General features: G+C 36.5%; 1 protein-coding gene across 3 annotated transcripts in view; it reads right to left on the bottom strand.

The window, feature by feature from the left end:
* LOC103576410 (uncharacterized) overlaps nt 1-17,238 on the bottom strand; it is a 313,115-nt gene that overhangs the window by 19,216 nt on the left and 276,661 nt on the right. For all 3 annotated transcript variants that reach the window (XM_014442664.2, XM_053742847.1, XM_053742846.1), the window contains 3 exons: nt 12,482-12,710; nt 10,620-10,961; nt 10,322-10,537 (listed from right to left, as the gene is read on the bottom strand). In XM_014442664.2, coding sequence (XP_014298150.1) covers nt 10,322-10,537; nt 10,620-10,961; nt 12,482-12,710 — 787 coding nt within the window. The remainder of the gene's footprint in view (nt 1-10,321; nt 10,538-10,619; nt 10,962-12,481; nt 12,711-17,238) is intronic.

The following is a 17,238-nucleotide window of genomic DNA, read 5'->3' as shown; positions in this document are numbered from 1 at the left end:
TCCCACTTAGTGATAAGTAGGGGTAGCTAAGTTTCCGGAAGTTGCCGAATTCGGTCGAGTGGGTGTACAATTATAAGTGAAGAGACAACCTAGGCGGAGAACCGGACCAGACGCCGCAACACTAAGACGCTTTTCACCATTCAGGTAATTAATCAATTTTAGACTTGGATTCTTTTGTGGAACCAAGCGATAATTATATTTACTAAATATAATTATCGCTTGGTTCCACAAAACTTAAGGTAAATGGTCAAAGGTTATAAGGTCTAAAGGTTTAAGGTCTAAAGGTTTAATAGTTATAAGGTATAAGTTATAAGGTCTAAAGTTATAAGGTCAAAAGTTATAAAATTATAAGGTTTTAATTGAAAGGTTGTGAATTAAATAAAAGGAAATACTATTGTAATAATTAAATCTAAGTTATTTATAAAATTATCCTTCCTTTTCCTACTCTTACAATTAACTTTTACACCGACCCTGAGCATTAAGAACCGGTTCTGGAAGACCGTTTAATCCTTCCAGTGGCGCCCTTAAAAGGTAATTTAAGGACGACCAGAGTAGCAGCATAGCCCTGTTATATTTGGCGCCCAACTTAAATAAAAACCCCGTGAATAATTGTAAGAGAGGTTGAGGAGATAATTTATTAAATAAATTAGAAGGTAAAGTCGCGTGAAAAAGTAATAGTTGTGTGGCGTGGTCGAGGTGAAAATTTTGCAAACAAATTGGAAAAGTTTAAAACAAAATATCAGTAGAATTTTGCGTGAATTGAAGTTTTACGAATTATTTTGATAGTTGGAAAATAATTATCACGAAATTTTAATTAATAAAATATAGAAAATTTCACAATAAAAGTATTATTTTAATTCGATAAAATAAAGTACAAAAATAACTGTGATACTTAAAGTAAATTGTGATACGTATTAAAATAATAATTAAAATATTAATTTAATTAAGATATTTAATTAATTAAGTAAAACAAAATCAAAATATCTACTCAAAGAAATAAAATAATTATTCTATCAAAGAAAATTTAATAAGAAATATAATCGAGTAAAATATTTTAAGCTAAAATCTTACTCGCTACCGGATGAGTCATAATTCTAAAACTAGAAAATAAATCTGTAAATAAAATATTAAAATTTTCTCGAACAAAACCTGGGGAATTAAAAGATTAATTTATACTCGGACTTAAAATTCAAAATAAAAGATTTACTTAAACTAAGTGTATAAATAAAAGTTTAAGTTCGGTAAAACTTTATCCTGGAAGAAAAATTATCAGTGAATTATTTACATAAAACAACAAATGATGAATATGTTCAATCAACAAGATCCAGACTCTACAGGACGTCGATTGTCAGGGGGTCGATGGTTCAGTCGTCCAAATATGTCACCTAATCCAGGTAGACCAGTCACGACATCAGCAGTGACAACAGTCACTACCTCAACGAGAACTACACCAACTATAACGACGACTATAAGTTCGATATCTGCGATGTCATTACCACCAAATCCACCGCCTCTGTACTCTGTAGCTTCGAATACTTTGCCTAGGAACACAAATCCAGGCAACCACGAATTGAATTTAGCCGCAGGTGGGTTGGATTTTCCAACCAATCTGCAGGCCCACGACACCTGCAGGACATTACCGAATTATGAACAAATGGACTTTGCTGGCAGTTTGAATCATCTGGAAAATAACATACCACCAGACGTACAACGATTATTCAATCGCATGGAAAGCAGCACACAGCAGATACGTCAGTTATCAGAAAACCAAAGACGTACCAATGAACAAAACGCTGCACAAATAAATCAGTTGTCTCAATTAATGAGAGAAATCTTGGACTCTCGTAGAGAAAGGGAAAACAGAGGGCATTTAAGAGAAAATTCTTGGCACTCAAACTCACCAGTAGACTGGAGAGCAGCTGAGCTCCAGCTTAATAATGCAAACGTTGCCCCCATGGGTCAAAATTTGGCGAGGGGGGAGAGCCCAGCTGCTCACAGACTCCAGTATCAGGGTTTTCAAAATCAACTACCACATCTACCACAAGGCCAGTTTGATAACCATCATGATGATAGACAAAACATACCAGTACAAGACAGAATTAATTATCTACAAGATCAACTGCGTCGACTTCAAATTGGTTCACAAGGACAGATTCCGTCAAACATTGAACACCCAGGAGGAAGAGCAGGGGAATACCCCCAGGCCCACAGCTATCATAACCAGCCGAAGGTATCCGCTCCAAGTCCTGCCTTCCAACAAAATCTAGGCAGATACAATGATGACAGAAGGTGGAAAGACATTTTGCAGAGCTTAAAGATGGGAAATCTTCATTTTCCTCAAGAAAATATGACGGTGAACGACTTCCTTTACGCTGCTGAAGCAAGATCACATAGAGAAGGCTGGTCTGAATGGGACCTGTTAAAAGCTATGAGTTACATACTCCAGGGAGCGGCGGCGCGTTGGTTTGATGCCAACTATCTCCGTTGGAGATTACGCTCAATTTAAATCTGAATTTAGAAAAGCCTTCGGTAGCTCGGCAACGGATCACCAAATCATCATGGAAATTAGCCGTATGAAGATGAAACCTGGGGACAATGTAACTGAGTTCGTCCTAAGGATTCAGCAAAAATATCAAGCGATGCAAATACCTCCGCCAGTGTCTGAACAAGTAGCATGTATTAGAAATCACCTAACTGATAAATTACGGACGCTAGTGTTTGCCAGATCACCGCAGTCTTATGAAGATTTACTCAATGCTTTACACGAAGCAACTCGATGTATCGAAGAAGCGCAACAGCCAGCCGTCGTGTCCAAGACGGTGAAATTTCAAGAAAAACCCAGATTTAACATGATGCAAGCGCCAGAGGAAGAAGTTATGTACCACGAAGAAGATCTAGAACCTTCTCAGTGCAGTTTTACTCAAAACCCGGTGATGGCTCCCAGATACAATAGACCTTGCTTCAATTGTGGTGTTCCTGGACACGTCTTCGAGGTCTGTGAAAATCCCAGACAAGAAGTCTGTAACATTTGCTTCGAAATTGGACACACACGAAATAAATGTAAATTAATTATATATACAAATGAAAATATACCGAGTAATACAACATCACCAGAAAATCAGACTTCAGCTCATCAGGAAAACAAAGAAGGACTTGGTGACAACCGAAAAAACGAGTAACACCTGGACCGAACTCCCCGTCGGCTCAGGATCTTCATAAAGAAAAACAGGGGTTAAATAAAAAGACTTTAGATAATAATACCAGCCGGTTGGGGATATTGCAGGCTAATGAAGTCTCGACTTCACTGCAGTATTCTCATCCAGGCCCATCATCAGTACCAGATAGCCAGTATAAAACATTGCAAATGAAAGAAATGTCAACTTCACCGCAACATTTTGTTCTAGGCCATGATTCGCAATCAATTAAGACACCTACGAAAATTTTGGACATCGAAGAAATAGTTAACTTGACTCAAGAAGACCTATCAGAAGCTTCTACTGAATTAGTATATCAGCTTATCCAAGTCATGGAAGACCAAGATTTTATTATAAGAAATCACGACCAGCCAGATCAAAACATCAATATCAATTCAATCACATCGATAATGGAGCAAGATGATGATGAATTAGAAGAACCATGGAAAGATGAATTTCAACCAGGGCTTGAACCGGTTGACCTTGAATTTAATATGTCTTCACCGCGTCTTTTGGAACTAGGCCCAAGCCAGTCTCCAGATTCGCAGGCCCCAGACACAAGTACAACACCTTCGTCTCGAGAAGCTTTTATTCCAGGGTTACTCCAGAACCAGCCATTGTCAGCTGCTATCAAATATCGTCTAGCTGAAAGAAAAGTTTTCGTTCATGGTTCAGGACCAAGGCCACCTGAATTTACAGCAAGAATACCAGTCTCACTGTGGATTTTTGGAATTAAATTAAACGGTATTTTGGATACTGGCAGTGAGAGATCATATATCAATGCTAAAGTATATGAAGACATCAGAGAATATGCTTCTGGTGAACTAAGACCAGACGAAACTCAAAAACGTGGTGTTCTACTGGCAAATCATTCATTATGTAAGAGTCTAGGTGGTGCTCCATTCATTATACAAATTGGCTCGGTAGCTGGAGAACAATACCTGAGTGTGATTGAAGACCTTGGTCATTCTGTAGTGTTGGGAATGGATTTTGCGCTGCAATTTGGTGTCATAATTAATAGTAAAGACAGAACTTGGCAGTTCAGTGGTAATACTGAGGTTCATCCGTTTGAATTTATCTCTTGTAAAGAAAATGCGACAAAGTGTTCGTCAATGTCAGCTGACCAAGAACTAGACTTCAAGAATTTCATTGAACTTGAGATGAAAAAGTTTGAAGGCATGCCAAATCAGGGACTTACAAATATAATTGAACACGAGATTGTCCTGAAGCCTGACGCCAAACCAGTCAGAATTTAACCATATAGACGTAGTCCAGTAATAAACGAAGAATTAAATCGGCAGATACACGAACTACTGAAGAAAAAATTTATAAGACCCAGCTATAGTGTCTGGTCTTGCTCACCGGTAATGGTTGCTAAGCCAAATAAAACCTGGCGATTTTGTGTTGACTATCGACCTATCAATCGTGTAACTATACCACCAGCTCATCCACTACCTAACATGTTACGTATACTCAGCGCGCTTCATGGTGCTGTATACATTAGTACGATGGACTTGAAGGAGGCTTTTCATCAGATCCGTATGGCAATTGCGTCGATTCCTCTCACCGCTTTTTCTGTGGAAGGACGAGGGCAATTCGAGTGGTTACGGATGCCGTATGGACTAGTGGGTGCTCCTAGCACATTTCAAAAAGCAATGGACGAGTTGAAGGAAAGATTTCACAAACTTTTGGTGGAACGTAATTTACCAACCAGTTGGGCTGATCAAGTCTTCGCATATTTAGATGATTGGATAGTAATCAGCGAGACCATGGAGGAACACAAAAAGATTTTGGCTCTAGTATTTGAAGTATTTCGAGAAGCTGGTCTTCTGATAAATCCAGAAAAATGTAAATTCTGTCGTCCAGAAGTGAAGTTCTTGGGATTTTTAGTCAACAAAGATGGACTATATACAGATCCAGATAAAATTGCTCCGATTGTCAACTATCCTAGACCAACTAATAGGAAACAGCTACGAAGTTTTCTGGGACTCGTGAATTGGTATCACAGACATCTACAAAACGTAGCCAAAGCTCAAGGACCGTTAAATAAATTAACTGGTGTAACCACCGAGTGGAAGTGGGGATCCGAGGAAGAAGAATCGTTCCATAAATTAAAACGTGCATTAATTGATGCTCAGCCATTGTCTGTACCTAAAGTTGGACTGCCGTATTATCTTTACACCGATGCGTGTGATACAGGCCTGGGAGCATTCCTGGTACAACGTGATCTTGAGACACATAAGGAATATTTAATTATTTGCTTAAGTCGTCAGCTTAAGTGTGCTGAGACTCGATACACCACCACCGAGAAGGAGTGTCTGGCAGTCGTCTGGGCAGTACGAAAATTACGCTGTTATCTGGAAGGTACTCCATTTACCGTCGTCACCGATCATGCAGCATTAAAATGGTTACATTCACTACGAGACCCGAACGGCAGGTTAGCTCGTTGGGCTATGGAGCTGCTTTCACACCAGATAACTATCGAACATCGGCGAGGCACTGCAAATGAAGGTCCTGATGCATTGTCACGTATATATGAAGAGAACACTCCAGAAGATTGGTTAGACATCAAAGGTCAGCTTGAATCTAACCACTGTCTACACTTGCAAGTATCAAATTGGTATGCAGTTAAATTTAATAACGTACGTCGCAATCCAGGGAGATTCCCGGATTGGCGTATCGTTGAAGATCGACTTGAATATCATCGTCCAGATCCATTAAGATCTATTGTTGGAGACGATAATGCTTGGAAAGTGGTTTTGAAGATCCGGAGATACGAGAAGTCCTTAAGAAACATCACGAAGACCCAGATGCTGCGCATCTAGGGCGAGACAAGATGTATGAGCGCATTAAGGTCCAATACTACTGGCCTGGTATGTACCAGGATGTGGACAGTTACGTAGAGGCTTGTGAAGTTTGTAAGCAAGCAAAATATAAACAGTCATCATCAAAAGCTCCAATGCAAACTCGACAACCCATAAGAGCTTGGGCAATCGTCGCTGTTGACGTAACTGGACCGTTCACTCGATCACGTAAAGGACACCAGTACATACTAGTTATTCAAAACTTATATACTAGGTTTATCGAGCTTTATCCTTTACGTCGTCACACTGGTGTAGCTGTTTTGGAGGCATTTAAACGCACATTTTCCTTACGATCTTACCCGCTGTTTTTGGTGACTGATAATGGCAGGGAATTTGTAAACGAGACCGTACAGGATTATTTAAAATCAGTCGGCGTGAAATTTACACCATTGGCAGTCGCTCATCCTCAAGCAAATCCTGTGGAACGGATTAATCGTACGATAAAACCGATGATTCGATCTTACATTAATAAAGACCAGACCAGATGGGATGACCATCTAGGGGAAATACAACTGGCTTATAATAGCTCATATCATACGTCGTTGAAATTATCTCCATATTTCTTAGTACACGGCCAAGAGCCTAGACTGTCTGACAAGTTAACTGAGATGGAAATGGGAGATTTTATTCCGGATAACGAGGAGTGGAAGCAGAGAGTTCAGCGACTAGATGAACTTCGGCATAAAATCGAAAGCATCATGCGAGCCGAACAAGAACGTCAAGCTACTTATCAGAGTCCAGAATCTAAAATACCAGAAGTCAAACTAGGTGATAGGGTCTTCTACCCGAATAGAAAGCTTAGCAATAAAAGTCAAAAGTATAGCGCAGGTCTCGGTATGAAATACTTAGGTCCAGCTACCGTTACGAAAATCATTAGTCCGCTAGTAGTAGAACTTAGTAATGACGCGGGTAAATCGCTCGGTACTCATTATACACCGGATTTAAAATTACCGCGCCGTAGCACGCGTATTGCTAATAAGACTAAATAATAACTTAATAATAACGATCTCCTTGACCATACGACTAATCCTATTTTATATCAGATGGACCGGAGCAGAAGACGCTCCAGGGACGGAGTCCGCGGGTATACGGAGGCGACCCGCAGGAGATACCATCGGAATGTCAGACCATATGGACCGCCAGGAAGGCATCTCCATCGCCGGTTGGTAATAAACCATCCAGGCCCATTGGCGGGGTCCGAGAGTGACTTACAAGTGCCAATACGCCAGTCGGCTTTACAGCGACTAGGCCCAATGGTGCCCGAAGACCAGGGGACCACGTCCAGCCGCCCAGCTCAACCTCGGGTAGGCCCAGCAATGATTTCCGACACTATGAACCGCATGAGTAATATTAGCCTAACTCGCCAGGAGGCGGTCAAGCCAAGACAGCCGTGGCGGAGACTATAACGTCCACAGAGCAAACAGCTACATTTGCTCACCGGGATGCTGCGAAACCATCAACATCGGCAGCAGTGAGTGTGACAGGCTCGCGGGAGCGGCCCCAAGGGTTGACCAATACTCCATCGTCGGTCAATCGCGATGCGAAGGCAGCAATAAGACGCAAGAAAAATGCACGACGTCAGGAGCTGCGGGAGGCTAAGCTCGCCGCGATATTGGCCAAACCAGCAGAGGAAATAATTGTGGAAAAAGTGAAGAAGTTGGCATACCACATTGGATCTAGGTCTAAGACAGGAGTAGGGCTCCACAACTGTGCCCTTACTTCCACTCTACCGGTTTCGACAACACCAAGGGCCGAGGAAGTTACTCCAAGTGCTTCCCTACCACCGGGTCCAACCGGAGAGTCGTTGCAACCTAAGGAATCAGCCGGTATGGAGATTGATCCCGTTCCAGGCCCATCAGCCGGTGCGGAGATTAATCCCGTTCCAGGCCCTTCAACTCGGACAGACGCCATCCCGTGGCAAGAAGAAGCTCGCGCCTTGCCCATTATATCACCAAGCTCAGCAGTAGCTGAAGAAATAGCCGGACAGCGAGTTCCTCCCGAACTCGTTGCCCAGGCCGGAGGGTCCGAGGCTCGTGCACCTGAAAACCCAATGAAAAAGAAGAAAAAGACGAAAAAGAAGAAGAAGAGTAAGAATGGACCACATATGGTTCACATGGACTGGGTCGAGCCGGACAACCCAGATCGGATTCAGTACGGATTGGGATACCTATCAGCCGATTCAGGATGCGATGAGGGAGTACCCATTTTCGATGATCGTGATGAGGTGTTAGAGTTAGAGCCACGTTCAGACGATGAAAAATTAGAATAACTGTTCTTATAAATAAAGTTTTTACTTTCATAATTATTGGAATTTTTAAGAGACCAAGTCTACCCCCAACATCCTTGGACGACGAGAACCTACAATTTCCGACCAGGCGACAGTCTGGCATGGGGGAGTGTAACAGGGAACTTTGAATTTTCCGCGCTCAATTACCGTGATTTTCTATCATGTGCGCGGTCGATATAATCTATTACTGCCCCAGGGTTATCCGGGGTAGAGTGCGACTATCGTCCCGCGCGGAAATCGTAGGGGCTTGTCTGTCAGTCCCACTTAGTGATAAGTAGGGGTAGCTAAGTTTCCGGAAGTTGCCGAATTCGGTCGAGTGGGTGTACAATTATAAGTGAAGAGACAACCCAGGCGGAGAACCGGACCAGACGCCGCAACACTAAGACGCTTTTCACCATTCAGGTAATTAATCAATTTTAGACTTGGATTCTTTTGTGGAACCAAGCGATAATTATATTTACTATTATTGATACCAGGCCGTTAGCCGGTACCTTTTATATCACCGTATTAATTATTTGGAAAAGCAGGTGAAGGAGCCAACACCAATTAAAATAAAAGTGAGGCGAGAATAAAAGGAAAATAAGACGAGAGACAACCGGAGGACGAGACGAATAAGACGGCAGCCAGAGAGACGGTGAAATAAAGAGAACCGCATCAGAAAATAATCAGGTATTAATTAAATTAATTATTTTAGGCCGAAGCCAAAATATTAATTTAATTCACAAATACTTAGTCGTTCGTCGAGGTATCCGCGTCTAGGCCCATATTTAATTAATTAGTCGTAAAAAATTAATGTACTAATAAAGATTAAGACAAACGGTTGTCTAACCGGGTGCAGGCCCAATTGCCGGGTCCAGGGCGTTGTCTTGAAATTCCAGGCCGTCGCCGGAGTTATATGCGTCGTAGAAATTTCTAGGCCGATGAGCCAGAATTTTCCATAGTTAGTCCGCGTTGTTACCAATTAAATCATTAATTAAAATAATTAAATTGACCAACTTAAATATTAATTAAAATAAGTAATCGGACCGAATTAATAATCAAAGTAAATTAATAATAAATAAAATTAGTTAATAAAATTATAAAAAAAAAAAATCGTACTCGGCATAAAGAAAAAATCTATAAGCAAAAGTCGGGAAAGTTGAGAGTCGAGTAACGAAAACGGAGATGAAATTGTATTAACTAAAACTCAAAATATTAATTCTCGTGGAATTGGGTCAGTATTATATTGAAGAAATAATGTTAGTTATTGGAAAGGAGTCAATTCAAAATTAATTAATTAATAATCATAATTCTTCTCAAAAAATTAATTAATTAATTTATTAAGTGCGTGGCGGGAAGAGCCATTTTTAATTGAGTGTGTGTGAAGAAAAGTCCAGGGGACTCGAGTGCAGTATGAGTGTAGGAAATAAGTTTTAAAATGTGTAAATTAGTTAATAATTAATTCGGGAGGTAACCGATTTTAATCATAAGTCCAAAGGTAGTTGGCAATGCTTTAACCGAGTGTGTGAGAGTGTGATGCCAAGGTAGTGGCTATGTAGATTAAGTAAATTAAGTCGCCAAAGGTAATTGGTAGGATTTTATTAGGTCTATTGTTATAAGGTAAATGGTCAAAGGTTATAAGGTCTAAAGGTTTAAGGTCTAAAGGTTTAATAGTTATAAGGTATAAGTTATAAGGTCTAAAGTTATAAGGTCAAAAGTTATAAAATTATAAGGTTTTAATTGAAAGGTTGTGAATTAAATAAAAGGAAATACTATTGTAATAATTAAATCTAAGTTATTTATAAAATTATCCTTCCTTTTCCTACTCTTACAATTAACTTTTACACCGACCCTGAGCATTAAGAACCGGTTCTGGAAGACCGTTTAATCCTTCCAGTGGCGCCCTTAAAAGGTAATTTAAGGACGACCAGAGTAGCAGCATAGCCCTGTTATAATTGTTATAATATAAACATATTGCTTTGGTTCTTAGTACTCACCTGAAGATTCATTCGTTGCAGAAGCTCTTGAACTGACCTCGGCTTATGTCGAGGTCTTCGACTCGTTCTTGCTTTTTCAGTATCGCCATTAAAACGCGATACTCGTTCATTTAATATTTCTACATTTATGAATTTAAAAAACCCAATTCGATTGTGCGTAATTCCTTTCCACTGGCCACTTGTATTCATCTGGATGACATCAATTACATCACCTTTCTGCAGATAAAATTATTGTTAATTAATTTCCTTTTCAAAACCAAATGATTCAATTTAGAATAATTTTCAAAAGAAGGGCTACCTTAAATTTCAAAGCATCTTTGTCATAAGGGCTTGGTGTATAATCCACAATTGCACGTGCTCGACAAAGTATTGGTCCAATCGACGTTGGGCTTACTGCATCATGGTCGTCACATGATACAGAACTATGGTCACTATCAGCCCGTATTAACGCTTGCATACTGGACCCACTTCCACTAGGGAGACTTTCTATACTACTTGTACTACATGGAAATGCTTCCGATGAAGGGTGATCCTGCTTCAGTTTTGCAATTTTTCTCTGTACGTCATAACGTAAGTTCTTTGCATGCCCTGCTATTCCAATCTGCATGCTATTACTCTCCAGTGAATCACTTGCTTCTGACTGAAAGTCAAATTTTTATAAGATTTCAACAAGTTCTATTTAATTTAAATCTATAGAAATATTTTTATCACTACATTTTCAAGTTTTATTTTTGAATATTATGAAAAACAATCATCGTGGAAATCATGTATGTAAGTGATCCAATGCTTACTACGGTGACTTCTTGTTCGTTTTTTTTTTTTTAAAGAGAAAGTGATTGCATTTATCGGGTTTGTTCTCGTTACTAAGGGTATAAATATAAAATTCCACATTTTTAACTTCCGCTAAGAAATTAATAATTTTATAGACTCAAATATTGAAATGAATATTTTTTTTATGATACAATAAAATTGCTTGTGTCAATTTTTTCTAGACTATTGACTCTGATGGAAGTTCATTTAAGGCGAGAAAAATGTAATAATTGACGTTTTAAAGAAAAAAGGCCTGCAGATTTAAAATTTGAAGTAAATATTACCTACGATACGGAAAAATTGATAGCCTAAATTTTTTTCAATAAATCGACTCTTGTGGGGGTTTGTCAGGACGTACTAAATTTAATTTTTCATGTTTTTTAAGCCAAAATAGATTCCATGGTTTGCCCGTCATCCGACAAGGCTTGTAAAAGTACATACATATTAAAAAAAGACGATTTACTCTTAAATCTCTAAGAACTCATAGTGACATTGATCCAAACATTTTTTCAATCTTGTTGAATGAAAGTATGTTTGAATAAGAAAATTAAAGAAATAAAAAACGGCTAATTTTTTTTTATCGTTTGCACAGTTATAGGCATTCGATAAAACAATATCGTTACTTTTGAAAATTGACATCGTTTGAGCAGTTAATTAAAAAACAAATTAAAAAAATCCAGCTAGCTAATCTTGACCAGTACTATAAAACAAACACATTTTATAAAAATTCGAGAAGCAAAGATATTCTGGCAATCTTGATTTAGCGTGACATGCCCTTTATATTTTTAAAATAAGCGTCCATGTCGTCGACAAAGGGTCTACCCAGATTGCAATATGAGGTCTTAATTAATTCCAGATTTTCTATTTACGATACGGATGTTGGATTCAATATCTTGAAGAAGCTTTCAAGTAGCTCTCAAGATTTTGAAGGCACCACCTAGTGTACTCAATAAGATATTTTTATCTTATTTTTTTCTGTGGGTTTCCCACGCTACTGCACTCCCACCGCAGGGTAAAGTGTAGGACATCCTGTACCAATGTGGTGCAGTAGGCACATGTCGGGTCACAGTGGTACAAGTTAAAAAGGAGAAAGAGTTAGGGAGTTTAATGATACAAATGAGCTAGGAATATATTTAAAGGAAAACTTTGTAAAACACTGACAAGTTTGTAAAAAGAAAGCACATTGATATAATAATGATAATAATAGTTAATTAGAATCATAGAGATCGATGCATCATCTATATGAACGTCTATAACATATAGATTTTATGAAATTACAATATACACTTGTCTAATCTGTTTCAATTGATGACAGTCAATAGTAATTAATTATTAAAGAAAAATTAATACTTGAATATCACTGCTTGCGTAGTCACCACTTCCACAAGATCCTCTGGAGTGTGTCAAAGGAATTATAGTTAAAGGATTATTATGACCTTGTGGTACAATTAAACCCCTCATTGTTGCGGATGTCATCTTTTGTCTTCGATCACGTGATAAACTGATGTCTCCAGCTGTTCGAAGAGATATGACTCCTTCGTTACAATTATCAGGTTGTAGATTGAGAGTGAAACAAATCCTAGACGATTAAAATCTTCATTAGAATACAGATGATATTTTATTGATATAGGATTAAAAGAATGATAAACATTATTCAGAAATATCAGGTCCTTATAAGTTTTAATAAATAAATATTCGAAAGAATAAAAATCAATTTATGTAATTTTGAACGATACATTATTATTGAACGTTTTATGGCTTTTATCACTCTAGCAGGTATTCTCCCGGGAAAAAATTTTTTCATGAAATTTTATACAATTTTATCAAATATTATGCTGAAAATGGCCTGATAAAATTCTATCAAAATTTATAAAATTTTACAAAATTTCATAAAAGTTTACAGTCACCATTGATTTGCGGAAAATATTAGATCACGAAAAAAAATGCAATTAGATCTTACACATTGATTTAATGGATAAAGGAACTACTTAGACAGACTAATTATATTTTTTATTGACGAAAAAATCCTGGCGACTGCTGGCCTTGAACCTACTGCAACCTACGTCCTTTCGATTTGAAGCCTTTGCTGCTATTCACTGCGCCGAGCCACGTACGTGATCGCGAATGAATAAATAGTATATTTATTGAGATATGGAGTTTTAAACTTTCACAAGAAATTTGATATAATTTTATAAGATTTTATGGAATTTTATATAATTTTGGAGAAACTGATAATTTCATTATAACGAGTTATATAACATATCACGTTACAGATCCCAGATGGGCGTATAAATTTTTTTTTAACTTCCCGCTAAGAAAATCGACGATTTTCAAAAATTTCGGGAAGTTATTGTTTTCGAAAATCGAGTTTTCATCAGATGTCGACGTTTTGAGGTCCTAGGAAGCTATTCTGACTATTTTCAGAATGATGTCCGAGTGTGTGTATGTGTGTGTGTGTGTGTGTGTGTGTGTGTGTGTGTGTGTGTGTGTGTGTGTGTGTGTGTGTGTGTGTGTGTGTCTGTGTGTGTGTGTGTGTGTGTGTGTGTGTGTGTGTGTGTGTATGTAAACTCTTTGTAACTTTTGAACTAATGAATCGATTTGGATGGTTGAGGTGGCAATCGAAAGAGCTTGTTGGCTATCAACTTTCTTGAAAATTTCAGATTATTTGATCGAATAGACTCGAAAATATTTGCGAATTACGAAAAAAAAAAAAAATTTTTTTTAGTTTTTTATTGATTTCTCAAAAACGACTTATACGATCGACTTCAAAATCTAATCAGCTCTAGTACTCAATAAAATGCGTCGATTGCCACTTCAAACATCAAAATCGGATAATTCGTTCGAGAGTTGTCGCGGGAGAAAGAAATGGTGAAAAACGGTTTTTTCTAAATATTTTCGAAACGACTGACGCGATCGATTTCAAATTTTAATCAGCTCTAGAATTCAATAAAACTCGCCGATTGCCACGTCAACTATTAAAATCGATTGATTAGTTCAAAAGATATCGGCGTTGAAAAGTTAAAAAAATAACATTTTATGTTATTTTTTCCGGATAAATCAGAATATAACGTACTAAAATGTGCCTGATATCATACCAACTCATCTTTTTTATGGTTTCTTTCGATCATATAATGTCATCGAACTTGGTTTTTAGTTTAAATCATATTATCAACAAAAAAATCGATAAAACGTAGTTTTTAATATTTTTATCGGATATTTCATATTTTATTGTTTCTTACATGAGTCAAAATTTATTTAAATCTTGATTTTGATCCCCGACATTGATTTCTTCCTCAATACACTTATTTTACTGAATAAAATCAGGAACTAAATTTTAAAAACCGCTTCATTGATGATTTTCGATTCTTAAATTTTCAAACTTCAGCATAACAGGTAACTTGTTAGAGCTTGAAAAGATCATAAAAAAACAATTGCATGTGATAGCATTTTCGAGCTCGAAGAGCTCGAAAATATATCTACACTAATGTTTTCGAGCTGTTTGAGGTCGAAAACAGCGGGAAGTTTTGGGGCTGGCCCGCAGGGTCAACCGACAGACCGATTTTTTTTTCAGGAATTGACGTAATTATAGTAGGAGAGCTAGTAAACATTTTTGGCTAAGTTCTTAAGGCACTTAGCAAAATTTTGTGAGTGCCCCTGAAAGACCCCTAAAAAAGATGGTTGAGGTCTGGCTGGAGGGTAGCGGCCCTCCAGCCACCCCTAAATTTTTGAAAAAAGGGAATTTCCTTATTCAAAAAATGTTTTTGAGGCACTTTGATTTTTATATATATTTAATTTAGATATGTAAGGAATAAATATGTGAGAAAGCCAGATTAATTAGTCGGCACTTAATGTGAGCTAAACTAGTGAAAAGTGGTATGAAAATCAAATTTAAAAAATGTTCTTGAGGCACTCTGTAATTTTGGGAGAGTAATATAGATAATTAAAGATAAATAATCCCAAAAAAAAACAGATCATTTTGATGGAACTTTCATCTGCTAGATCGTCGTAAAAGTATCGCGTAATTGCGTGTGGACAGCACTATGTGTCGCTGAAGGTGCGAGAGAGAGCGTATATCGGCTGCACCTCTCGCTCAAGACCACTACGACGTGATTGGCCCTCGCGAGACCACGTGACCTACAGTACGGTTAATTTAAAATTTTGGAGTTAATAAGTAATCCTGATAAAAATAATATCAGTAAAATTAGTAATAATTAAATTTAAAATAATAATAATAATAATAATAATAATAATAATAATAGTAATAATAATAATAATAATAATAACAATAATAATAATAAAAATAATAATAACAATAATAATAATAATAATAATAATAATAATAATAATAATAATAATAATAATAATAATAATAATAATAATAATAATAATAATTTACTATTATGATAATTTATAATTATTATTATTTTACTTTATTTTATGTTATGAACGTACCGAACAGTACAGCTGTTTTTTTTTCTAATTGGTAACCTTCAATTTTTTCAATTCGATTTCAAAAATTTTTTTTTTAATTCACATATATTTTTTTTTTTGTTATTAATCGAGATATTTTGAGTAGGTTCTTCCGTAATTATAAAAAAATACTGATATTATTAAAAAAAAAAAAAGAAAAACATTACAACTTTTAATAACTGAAAATTGTTTATATTTCAAATTTGTGTTTCCCTCCATTTTTTTATCATTATTTTATTTTTTTTATAATAAATGAGCATCATGAGTCGTGTACTTTTGAATTTTCCGAATTTTCTTTTCTCTACGTTGATTGATTTACAAATGCAACGTTGATCAAGCTTGAAGGCGTTTGGGTTCGTACACTCTCCGAAAAACCCACAATAAATAATAAATATAGAAAACGAGAATCTTCCTCATATTCTTTATAGTTGTCCGCATCCCCCAAATCACTCGTTAAATTTTACTATCGCTACCAAAGGGAGAAATCCCGGATAATTAATTTAAATTACAGTGGTCAACATAACAATGAATTACATCAATAAAAATTCATAATTTATTAATATTAAACTATTCATGTGTTACGTCCCGGCCTGCTCCTCAGATTTCTCTGACTATTTTTAAACTTTAATTATTGAGAGACCGATCTGAGTCCTAACTAATTAATTAAAATGCATATTGATAATTTAACAAGTGACATAATTAATAAGCCACCATATATTATAGAACATGATCTAATATAATAATATAATGTAATAAAATAATTTAATATAATAATATGATATAATATAATAATATAATTGAATATAATAATATAACATAATATAATAATATAAAATTATTGAATATAAAATAGTATAATATTATTTAGAATATTTAAAACATATTGGTGAAGTTATTTTCCTCTTAATATTTGTTATGTACAAATAAACGCTGACGCCTTGAGTAAATCCTCGAGACGTGCAGCTGCACAAACATCTACTTTGTTCTAAAATAACTTTTGTTCATAGATAAGTGACTCATTTGTTAATAACGAAAACGGAGAAAGCGTGAGAACGGAGAATGGATCATTCGAGAATATTACTTATCTCGATCCACCCCTCTATATCGAACGATGCGCGGGCCTGATGCCCAAGCGCCTCGTATTGATAAGAGACTCTCTGGTTTTTCTCGATCAAGAGAAATAAGTCTGAAATATAGAATCATCGAGAGCAGTCAGGCTCAATATTAAATACTTAACTTCTTTCTCACACTATTGAAGTTATTGTTAGGAGAACTTTAACAAACTCAAAAATTGATTCAATTGTATATTTTCACATTATTCAAATAATTCTTTTACAATTGAATAAATCGGATTGAGATATAAAATAATATATAATCAAACAACCAGTTTTTTATAACCACCGAATGGTGGCTGTTCAACCCATACTTAATAATTATTTATAATTATATGTAAGTTCTAATTACGTTCAATTCAAATCGACCGCTCAGCTACGCCAGCACCAAAACATCAACCAGGACGTAACACATGCACCAAAAAGTTAATCTTTTCACTTGAATGACATGAATAATGAAAATTTTTTTTGTATCCGGTACTGAAAAAGTATTGATCAATTATTTTTTGAGTTTTTTACTTAAGG

The sequence above is a fragment of the Microplitis demolitor genome, chromosome 2 (assembly GCF_026212275.2).
Source record: "Microplitis demolitor isolate Queensland-Clemson2020A chromosome 2, iyMicDemo2.1a, whole genome shotgun sequence".
NCBI lineage: Eukaryota > Metazoa > Arthropoda > Insecta > Hymenoptera > Braconidae > Microplitis > Microplitis demolitor.
The sequence above is the reverse complement of the archived record's forward strand: the minus strand, read 5'-3'. Positions and strand labels throughout refer to the sequence as shown.